The following is a 12,621-nucleotide window of genomic DNA, read 5'->3' as shown; positions in this document are numbered from 1 at the left end:
AGATTATCACCACAGCTGATATTTTTCCTAGCCAGTTCGAAATTTGTTAATATGAGGGGGCACCTATTCATGCCATATTTAAAAAAAATAGTATGGTTAAAATAATTCAAGTGATTTACAACCTTAAATTATACTAAATAGCCATATTATTATGCTCAAATGTTTATGGCAACTTTAGGTGTCCAATGAGTACTGGCGATTTTCTTGATAACACCCATAGAAGCCATCTGCGGTGAACGGGTTAAAATTCTTGTAAGACATATTTTTCAGTGAGTCTTAGAATTGTATTGCACTTATATAAATTTATCCATATTTAACACTACAGGTCGATGACTCACACATGCGTCATTGAAAAACTATTGTTAAAAGCCGTTTATGCACAACATAATCAACACCTACCCGTTTAATGGAAAAAACCGGATTTAAAACACAGTTTGTAAATTAGTGATATTTATTGTAGATTATTAACTATAATTATAGCTTACAATCAATAGATGTCGCTTTGCCGCTGGGGCCTAATTTTAATAATAGCGTACTTTTAATATTAAAATGTTTAGTTTGCTGCGGGGACCTGAACCCGTGGCCTCTAGGACAATGAGCGTCACAGCTTCCAAATTGTACACACATACATTCGCGCGCGCGTACATTAGAGCCCACAAGAAGAAAGTCGTATACGTCGCACGAAAATACGATTTTGTGACTTTTTTGTTTCTATCTGCGCTGCAATAAAGGTTATTATCGGGAAACTGCAGCGTATCGGCATAGTTTGGAGAGTAAAAGAGATCGTAAACCTTTACACGTATGATATATTATTTAAAAAATGCAATTAAAAACTTTTTAAAAATTAATAAAATATTTTTGTTATATAGTGATACAAATTATATATATATAATAGATATAAATTTACATACATAGAAAATATATTTACAGAAAATTTACATATTTTAAAATACAATTAATTACATTTAAAAAATAAAAATTCAAAATAAAATCACGGTTAAGTTGGAAGTCAGTTTTCTTTGGTTTCGTTCCAACAATCTTCTTCTACGTCACTTTTTTGTTTGAAGGTTCAAAATGTTCCTCAAAACGCCAAACTTCGCATCGGCGTTCACACAAGGCATGCGAATCTAGCGTCAATACTATTCAATACACATGTTTCAGCCCCTTTTTGAAGATTTCCTAAAAATATAAAATTGTAATGCAAATATTTCAAGTTTACTTTGCTATTAAATTACTTATTATTTATGGATAATGTTGTACTACTTTTATAAGTGTACAACTTGTATTTTTTCTGTATTAGTAATTTGAAATAACGATTTGAAACAATATTATTAAAACTCAAATATATATTATTATCCATAGGAATAATGTTAGGAGGTGTGAATTTCTATAATAACATTCCTAGGACATTACGCAAAAATAAAATTGTAGCGTGTTTCATATAATAGATGGAATAAAGAAACAGCTTCAGGCATTAAGAAATCTTTTTATATTTATCGTTTATGTTTATATTATTTATTATATATATAAGTATGTATGTTAAGTTGGAATTTATTTAGTGTAAAAATTATCAATATAACCTAATTATGTTAATTAAATAATAAATAATTATTAAACTCAAAACTAATTACAATAGCATGGTACTCATATATAAGTAATTAAATATCACTGCGTATATTGACAAATAATTAAAGCAAATACAATGTTCTAATTTTGATGTTTGTAAAGAGCCGAAAATTTCTTGGTATGTTAATCAGCGGAATCAATGACAAACGAAACATATCATATTTCCCAACCCATGCAAAATTGTAAGTGGAATAACGCTAATATGAAAAACAACACGTACCTGCAATTTAATATCGCAGTAATCATTTTTCAACAATTCTGCACAAATAGCAGATACGCGTAAAATACATACTAAAATATAATCATATGTATATTGTTATTAATGAAAATATTATCCGTCAATTCAATAGTTGTAAAGATTAAATTGGTTTTAATATGGTTTAAAACACATTTGAAAACTATCGGGTGATTATCATTTTTTCTCTTCCTTTAAAGGAGAGTTACTGTTTGACTAAAAAATGATAAATTAATACTTTGTATATTGACTTAAATAGCGAACGTATTTTAGATAAGTTAGTAAATATTTGTACGAATATTCAATCAATTATTTGTTTATACTGTCCAGAATAAAATTTAAATAATGAGACAATTTGTATATTTCCACAACACATGTATTCATTTTCTCTTTCAATATACCCGAGTGACTAGTGCCGCTCTAAAATCCATAAAACTTTATGCGCTTTTATTTTATTTAGAAAAAAATGAATTTTTATTTGTATTTAATATACATTTGCTAATAGTTGTCCTACAAACAGACGCAAATCGTATACATAGAAAGCAATAAAAGCGGTATTCTTTATATTTGTTGAAAGTCACTTCTATATCAACTGTAAATTTGCCTTTGGCATTACCGGATTCCCGGGAAGCTTGCTTATTACCATAATTTTGTTTTATCTTTATTTATTTGTATGACTATTTTGATACATGCTTTACTTACACTATATAGGGATATCTGAAAGTCGTCGAAGGTCGGACCTTAATGTGTTAATGTATTTCGTCTGAACCTCTTTCCCTGGAAGTCGTAAAACCGCGCCGTTGCTTTCGCAGGTGGTATGATCGTTAGTGACGCAATAATGAGAACATCGATGGATCTGTCATGTTTATAAGTTTGTTTATACATAATAAAATGCCGATAATATACTTTAAATGTTTATTCAATTATTCATATATAAATGCCAATAAAATACTATAAATCAGGTGGGGTGTTGGTGTGTGAGAATCCTGGTGAATCATAGTGGTGTAGCACGTTGTCAAGTTATTGGTTTAAAGTTTAGCCCCGATCTCAATGTCAGCGTGTAAATTTACATATAAATCAAATTTCTTCTACATTGTTATTATGTATTACAATTATAAATAATATAACTAAATTATGTTATTTTTTTTACAGTACATCGGCTCAATGGAAGTTCCTAGACCTTCGAGTAGAGTAGAAATTGTAGCAGCTATGCGTAGTGTCCGGGTAAGTTTTTTTTATTGCGATATTAATTTGATTTTAAAAATGTCATTTTTGATATGATATAATAACTTAATTGAATTTTACTGACCAGCATGATATACGAGTGGTATACGTGATTGACCTGAAATACCTTGGTTCATACCCATATTAACCTTGAAATTTTTTTAATTTTTATCGCGTCTGGGATATCGAAATTAATGATTATTATCGATCATCGTAGATTAGGTTTTCCTGGATATGGTGATGATGATACTTAAAATCGAGCATTTTAAGTATTGAATATTCTCTAATAATGAGCTCAGATTATCAGTGTATCTTATATGTATTCAACAACAACAAAAAAAACACTTTGTTTGCACATTTGTGTAGACCAGATTTCATTATCACTTATCAACATATATTTATTATACACGTATAATAAAACAATGCTTATGGAAAAACTAAGATAACATTATATATAGATTAGGCTCTGGTTCTTTTAAGAATGTAATACTATCCTCGCGCGACATTTTCCATCTGATAGTAGAAAGTTAAGCAAACATTGAATATAAACATTGAGTCTAACTCGATAACATAGACACTTATTTGTGACAATGAATGATAAACTTAATGTAAATATTAGATTAATCATACACAGAAGGATATTTTTTTGTCCTAAGGAATCGGAGACGTAAAAAAACAACCGACTCCAAACCTTCTTTTTTCTTTACAAAAAAAATGTTAACTTATGTACATGTTGACAATGAATGGCCACGAGTAAGAATTATGGAAATGCATTATGCGATGAAATTTCTCAGGAGCAGTTCTATTTATAATACTTCGCTCGTGTACGTTTGCTCTTAATGGTTACTTTTTGAGTCAAACAATCGCCTGCACATTTTATTGTACCGAAACTGTGTCACACATACATACATACATACATACAACAAGTAGGATGTTTAAAAATAATATTTATTTTTAATAAGTATAATTTAAAAAAAATATACCAAATAAAAGTTAAGTAGTGGAGCTTCTAAATATTTTATTCGAATGTCGAATTGTAAACGATAATAATATTCGATTATATTCATACGGTTATAAAAATAAATAATCAATTAAAGTTCATACACATAACTATACGTTATAAAAGAATAATAAAAATGACCGTAACCATTTATTTTTATTTCAAAAACCGTGTTTTAAACTTTAAATCAGTACGAAGCGTAATTTTATTACACCTGCTACCAATAAGTCAACAACTCGGCATATTACCTTAATTAATTACATTAGACAACATTAAAATAAGCATTGTGTGTATGGATGGGCAATTTCATAGCAACTGATAGCAACTAAAAAATATGAGTAAATTCTGAAGTTTCTGCAATAGAAAATTGTTTTTTTCTTCATTAATTTGTTTTACAGCCATAACTGTTATAAATAGCATTAGGATAAAAAGATAAATTTTGTATAAAAAATAACACAATTAAGCTGTAAATAATGCATCGGTACAATGATAAAAAATGACTACTTTCGTTGTTGTAATCCACAAAAAAATTAGAAATAATACACAGCAGTGTTTTTAGACTTTATAATTTGCCTGTTTTGATGTTTTATTAAAAATAAAAAATAAATATGAAAAAATAATTACAAATGTTTGAACAAATTTTCAAATAATTAATAATCAGAGAATATTCGGATTAGAGTCCTTAAAGATTTGATTTTTCAGAATCCTTATTTATTTATATTGCTATCAATTTTACATGCTGGCAAGTTTTTAAGTTACATCCTAAGCATTATATGCTAAAATTTAATACGAATCTGGTATAAACAAATTATTGTCCGCTAATTTCTATGTACATTACATATATACATAGTATATATTTCTATGCTTTGACAAAATGTAACATTTTTTCACGCTACTAAAATAATTATGATTATTGTTTTTTTTTTATTTTTATGAGCTTCATTTGCATTATTTTGAACCCTTGAAAACACATGAACGGTCAGACCGGATGTTTTGCTATCACGCGAAAACGCGTGAACGGACCATAACGTATCAACAGATGCGTCAGAACCATTGTTGTAACTCTATATATGTTTAATTGCAAGCATAACAAAAACTTTTCGCATTATTTCTTTCTGCAATTTAAAACAATGTATCGAATTTAACTTGTGCTTTGGCATTAAACAATAAGACTTTACTAAAAGTAAGATGCAATTTTAAATAATTTGCGATTTTAAGATATATTTACTTACAATTATTTTACATTTATAAATATTAGTCATATACAGTGTAATTAAGCATATTCTCACATTTAGTGTTTTTAAATTATAAAGTACATAACAAAGAGTAGTGAATGTTTAAAATATTTTTAAGTGTTTTTTTTCATTGCAGAAAAAATATATAAAAATTATGCATCCACTAATGTTTAATATATAGAGTGTCACTTTTACAAAAATCTATTTTCGATAGGTAGCAGTAGCAATAAAAATAAGACTTATGATCAGTCAATGATACAAGTTTTGTTTATGTTTAAGAAATTTTATCGACGAAGATGCTTGTTTATAAATAAACGTACATAACGATAAACATATCGTTGTGCATATTTACTTCGGTTGGTATAACTGTGTAAATACAAGACTTAACAGAATCTGATTTGCTTTGCAAAGCAGAGCAAAGCAAAAAAATACTCCTTAATTAAGTTTCAAATCGACGATTTATATTTGTAAATGTGCATATTCATATTTTTGTTAAACGCAAATCGATTAACAATAAAATGAGACAATAATTGCAGTATACAATTATTTTTATCATTACACAGTTTTATATATTTAATTTTCCTTGCAATTGCAAATCGAAAAAAATAAAATAATCAGTAATATGAACTCAGAATGTTAATCCATTATCTTAGCATGCATTTGTAAATCATTCATTACACTTCTCTCGAAGCTTATTTTCTTTGGCCTAAAGAGTTTATGACCACTTATTTTGTAGCATAAAGACTATTTAACACTTTGTTCTACCTTTTGATAGCCATTGCACTTTTACATAAAGTATAAGTTCACCATATTCTTCATCAAGGGTAACACAATATTTCTTAAATTATCAATTACATAATTCTGCTCAATATTAAAGCTTTTTCGCTGGTTCTTGTAATAAAGATCGCCACTTTTTAATTTTTAAATATTAGTAAATGACAGAAATTCGAATTAAAAAAATACAAATTGATGTTTTACACAAGAGCTTAAATCTTAGGTTTGTTATGGGCCAGGCAATGTCGATAACATGGATCAATGGAATCGTTAAGATAACCAATGATTTGTTTGGTAATTATGCGCATTTTTTAACGATTGCCTTAATTCATTAACTGTTTTATGCCAAAAAATTATATTAGATCAAGCGTGTGTTCAAAGACATGATAGCCGCACGATTCATTTACGTGTGTATACATTTTTTTGGAATATTCTGTTTACTACTTTAGTAACTATATTATCGGCTAGAACGAATCAATTTTTTAATTTTCATAAAAAGACAGACAGTGCTAGAATTCATATTTTTATAAAGCTGCTTCATGAGGAAAAATAAAATATTTTTGCGCCACTCTGTATAAAGTAATTACGCGAAACCTTTGAACTTTGACGTATTGTTTTTTTTTAATTTATCGTCGAGCTTTCAAAAATCATTTTCAATCTCGTATCATAATTATCGGAAGTTTCGCGCTCCACCAACACTGGATATTTACGAATAGCAAAAACCCTTTGAGTACGCCTATCGAATTGCTCACCGTCGAGTGACCTCCAGCGTTCCGGAACGCCATACCGCCGACTCTAAATTATAAAAAGAACGAAAGCCTATATTTGTTTTTTTTTAATTATTATTATTTATTAGGCGGTGACCAAATCCCTCGATTCTAAAATCTAGGTCAATGTAGTCTATACCGACCTTTAAAAGCATGAACTCAGAATCTATATTATATGCTGTTGACCCGTATGTGTTCCAGAATATTTGCAAAAGATCAGATTCACTTTTTTTTACAAAAATACTTGTAGTCACTGCAGATGTAATCGGACGACAATCAACAAGTATCATGTTGAATTTCTAGTATTAAATCTATGTACATATATATTTCTTATTACAATAAATACTTATTAAAATATTCTGATAACTTATGTATAAATACTAAAACATTCATCTTCAATAGTTCTTGAACATTTTACCATTCCAATCTATCAATCATACTTCTACAACTACTAAATCTATTTTTATTTAAAACTACTCTCATTGCCCTACTTTGTAATTTTTGCAACATTATTTTATCTAATTTATTAAACATGTCTAAAATTGTTGCACAATAATTAAAATGAGGCAATATAATACTGTCGTATTTTTTTGTGTTTATACCTAACATATTTATTTTTCTATATTTCTACTATTTTTTAATATGTTAAATAATGCTACTTAAATTTTTTTTTATCTACAATCAAACCTACATATTTTATATTAAAATTATTTTAATAATATAGTTATTTATAACTATTTTTCTATTATTGTCTAACATATGTTCATAATTAAAAAACATATGCTCATTTATTTTTATTCTCATTTAGTTCAAGTACATTATTTTTCAACTAATATACTTAATGAATAATTTAAATTATCTACAACTTCTTTAACATTATCACCTATGGGATATATTAATGCGTCGTATAGATTTTTGAAGCGTTGAATTAGGCTCACATATATAATAAAATAAATCTGAAATTCAACAACTAAAACTGCATGAAAATCTTTAATCAAAATTATTTTATGCATTTCAGTTCTCTTATTTTCGTATATTTCAAAACAATTTATAGCCTGGTGCTATTATTATTTAACAATTTCTTTTCAATGATATATGATGATGTTCTTTTATTTTATTTATTTTTTATTTATTTTTTAGATTAAATTAAGACCATCGTGGCCTAACAGGTTACCCCAATGCGCCACGATGGTCGAAAACAAATTATAAATTTATAAAACAAAAAAAAAACGTAAAAACAAAAATAAATAGAACAATACTTAAAAATAATAAACATAACAAAAAATTATAAAATATCAAAATTAAATGAGACAAACTGGATCAGCTCCTTGTAGCTAACATTAAACAGGTCAATATGTAATGCAAGCGTATTAAGGAGCCGTATGGCCACAGCCATAGGCGAGTCGGCAAGTGCGGATTTCCTAGCCCTAACTGTCATCAAAAGAGGTCTCGATCGTGATTCTCGAAAATGTTCCGGAACCCAAAACTGGAATTCCTCGAGAATAGCTGGATTGTCGACAGCACCTTTTAGTAGTTTGAAAAAATGCTTAGCGACATACAGCTTTCTGCGAGAATTCAGCGAATCATATCCCAACGCCCCTAAAAGAAAGGCGCTGGGATATAAGTACGGATAATAACCAAATGTCCTTTTGTAAAGGTATCTTAAATACCTTTTTTGAATTTTTTCCACTAAAAGGGAATATTTGGCTATTCGGGGATTCCAAATTATAGATCCCGATTCAAGAATGCCACGAACTAAGGTGTCATAGAGGATGCGAATAACTGACGGATCGTCAAAGTGAAAGGCATTCCTCATAACAAAGCCGAGCATCTTGGAAGATTTATCACAGACGTCGTGTATGTGTAGAGAGAACCTCCATTTGCTCTCGAAAGTGATTCCGAGATCTTTAATGGAAGTTTCTCTAGTCAAAATGTTACCACCGAGATGGTAGAAATAAGCTGATGGCGAACGGGATCGAGAAAATGACACAGTATGGCACTTTCCGACACTAAAGGGCAGACGGTTAACGGAAACCCATCTCCACAGAGAGTCTAAATCACTTTGTAGAGAGAAGGAGTCCGCAACAGATCGAATGCATTTATATAATTTTAAATCATCTGCGTACAGAAGAAAACTTGAATTTTTAATTGCTGTATTTATGTCATTAATAAATAACACAAAAAGCAGAGGTCCCAGATTGGATCCTTGAGGAACCCCCGAAGGGGTAAAATATTCTTTTGATAATCGGCCACCATAGGTTACAAACTGTCTACGATTGCTTAAATAACTCGAAAATAACCGAGTTAAATTATCTGAGCAACCGAGGTTCGACAATTTTTTTAATAATAACGTATGACAAACTTTGTCAAAGGCTTTTTCAAAATCTGTATACACGACGTCTACTTGAATTCCGGCATCGAGAGAAGTTGTCACCGTTTTGGTGAACGACAGAAGATTAGTAACAGTGGAACGGGCAGGACGAAACCCGTGCTGTTGGTCTAATAAAACTTGCTGAAAGTGATTGTAAAGATATTTATGAATAATTATTTCAAATAATTTAGCAGGAGCTGACAACACTGCTACTGGTCTATAATTCTTTATATATAATTTTTCACCCTTTTTATGAATAGGGGTGATTTTTGTGCATTTCCATAGATCAGGAAATGATGATGTTTTGAGAATCAGATCATAAATACATTTTAGAGGAACAGCGAGACTTACTTCGCAACCCTTCAAAATAAAATCGGGAATTAAATCAGGTCCAGAAGAACGCCCTGTCTTTAATTTATTAAATCCGTATTTAAGATCTGAGTGCTCAGTTTCTCTGATGGTCAGTACTGAAGACCAAGAACATGAAGAAGGAAGCGACTGAGCAGAAGGCGAAAAATATTCCTCGAAAACAGAACGAAAATATTGCGCAAAACCGTCAGCAATATTTTGTGAACCGTCCAATGTTTTATCGTCGAAGTTCATCACTTTCTTTCTTTATTTTTCAATTTAATGAACGTCATGATTTTTTTCACAGGAGGGATTCGTGGGCATTGCAAAAAAAATTAAAAAAAAACACTGATCTAGTTATTCATTTATTATCAATAAATTAATACTAGTCACATATTTGAATTTAAAATATATTTATTCCAAATTCCAAGCGGTGATTCTCAAATATTTTTAAAATTAAATAATCTTAATTTAGTTGTCTTTAAATATTTTTATTTAACATAATGTTAAAGTTAATGACATATTAATGCATACTTTTCCACTATTATTTGTGATTGTGTCCTCGTGAATCTTTGTTATTCACGCTCCATCTGTCGAAAAGAGTCAATGGTGGAAGGGGTCATTTTAAATTGCTTCTCGAATTTGGCGGTAATTGTCGGGGATTCGATTGGAAACGCAACAAAAAGCGATATCGGCCAAATTGCTCCATGGTGTGAATAATAATGCTCCCATCGACAATCTCTCCGAAATGTAGACGTGAAAGTGGCGGGGAGGATGTGGGGGGCAAATCTAATTTCACGCGAAATTTGCTCGCCGCTCGGATAAGGCTCGAACACATGTGCATAATCGCACAAAATTTCTTGCCGACAACGATCGTCAAACTTTCCTTAAGACGGGGGTTTGCGCTGCTAGATTACCCTCACCCCTGTGCACTACCCTTACCACTTTAACCATAAAACAGGCTGAGCGTTTAACGCGCACTCTTCGACGAGGAAAAAATGATTACATTAAGTGGCGGTCATTTCACAAACGATACGAGGTTCAAAATACCTTTCAATCTAATACGGTGCGACAGGAAAGTACGGGGATTGAGTTTATTGAACAAGAAATGAAATATTATATTAAACTATAAGTGAATTCCGCCGTGTCATATTAATGTATTTTTCATATACAATATATTGATATATGAAAAACATATCGATATGACACTCTGAATCATTTTCCGGTCATCGGCATACAATAAATATTATTACCGCATTTACATCAAGGATAAAGATAAGGAAGAGTAAATGACACAAATACTTACGGTACTCCAAATCCAATAAAATTGGCGGCCACATCGACCATTTCGAGAAAAACTAACAATGTCGGTATAATTAAGACCAATTATGACAGGACTTCTTTGGCTTACTTGATTGCGCTTTAAATTAATTAAAATTCACATCAAACTATTTTGAAGAATTTTATGATTTTTTATAATTCAGTGTATTTTAAAAGCCTTTACCAAGTACAGTACCATAATAAATGGCTTGTGGACGTAGGGTACGTCTTGATTAATTGTTAAAACGATAGAAGTCAAGCTAATTTATGTTATCGAGCTGAAAGGTAATTTATCGCGTAAAAATATTTAACTACTCTACCTTATTAAAGTCTCATTGAGATATTTGTTTTGCAGGAGTAAATTTCCTTAATCATAAGATGTTATCTTTCGCGTATTTAAAAGTAAATCAATTAAATTTTACGTTATTAAACAGCGATCACCAAACGGCCATTAGGTTTCAAAACTCCACGACTTTTGGTTTAAGGGTTAAGTTCAAATTAACCATCAGTTCGGATCCAATTAAAAATTACATAAATTAATTGGGCAATATCCATCGCTACCTACCTTTATTACAATTGTCTTTGTTGAATTTTCCGCTTTGGCAAACAATAATAATTACGACAGCGATTTAATACGTTTTCCGCAAACGCTAATTCAAAGAAAGTTAATTGGCTTAAATTGTGACACCTACACCTTTCTGGCTTTTGGGAATTTACACAAATATTGTTCCGACCCTCAGGTTAAAACCCTTCCGTGCGCTTAATCCTCCAATTGTTCTCAAATGGCTCAAAGCCGATTAAGGTCGTAATAAGTAAACGTACAATGTGACATTAGAAAGCGTGATATTATACTACATGTTTAAATTTTATGGAGATCTTAGTCCCACAGCATTATTTATCTTAGCGTGAGAAATTAAACTTTAGAATCGTTGCAAGTGATTTATAGTAAGTTAGTATACTAAATAAACACGTCAGTAGTTTTATAATAATTACTACAATCAGAACCGGCTCGAGGGTTGTGACGCCTTTAGGCCATTTTGGTTTTTAGTGCCCCATATGACAAAATATCTATTTTTAATTATTTAATTGCACTTTTTATTTTATTATATTGTATATATTTATACAATGTATGGAAAAAACTTACTTTGGCGTTAGCCACAAATGCAAAAAAAGTATAAAATGCAGATAGCAATAAATTCTACAATTTTATCAACAGACATTCTTTCACTCAAATGTAAATGGCTGAGAAATCTGATTTCGTGGAGCAAATCCATTTCTGATATAATATGTCCTTTGCTTCTGCTGCCGTTAAAATGATTTCAATGTGCACACATTCTATCAAAAGTTCTTTGTCATACATTAGCTTACATTTTTATAAATTTAAAAGCATGTAGAAATTGCTATTACGTTTGGCTAACAAATCAAAACGATTTTTTAAAGTCGCGATGGCGATCTCTGTGTGCCCAAATTTGTGCGTTTCATCATTCAAATTCATATAAATTCATATTTAGCGCTTTAGATAAAGATTTTACTAATATTATATACACTAAAATAGTTATAATAACATTTTCATTGATTTCTATTACCGTTCAATTTTCAATTGCCATCACCTTGCGTCAGATAGAACTGACTATTTGTCACAGATGTACTTTAAACAGATCGCAAATTTACTTATTATAAAGCCTCGGTAAACACCTTCATTAAGTCAAGCTTTCACGTCG

The 12,621-nt window shown here is 30.2% G+C and overlaps 1 protein-coding gene across 3 annotated transcripts in view; it reads left to right on the top strand.

The window, feature by feature from the left end:
• Window positions 1-12,621, top strand: part of LOC148234283 (uncharacterized) — a 262,549-nt gene that overhangs the window by 215,093 nt on the left and 34,835 nt on the right. For all 3 annotated transcript variants that reach the window (XM_088187749.1, XM_088187750.1, XM_088187748.1), the window contains exon 3: window positions 3,014-3,085. In XM_088187749.1, the coding sequence (XP_088043875.1) occupies window positions 3,014-3,085 (72 nt within the window). The remainder of the gene's footprint in view (window positions 1-3,013; window positions 3,086-12,621) is intronic.

The sequence above is a fragment of the Plectrocnemia conspersa genome, unplaced genomic scaffold, assembly GCF_051122295.1.
Source record: "Plectrocnemia conspersa isolate PC_06_02 unplaced genomic scaffold, ASM5112229v1 ptg000006l, whole genome shotgun sequence".
Lineage (NCBI taxonomy): Eukaryota > Metazoa > Arthropoda > Insecta > Trichoptera > Polycentropodidae > Plectrocnemia > Plectrocnemia conspersa.
This window is presented reverse-complemented; position numbering and strand designations above follow the sequence as displayed.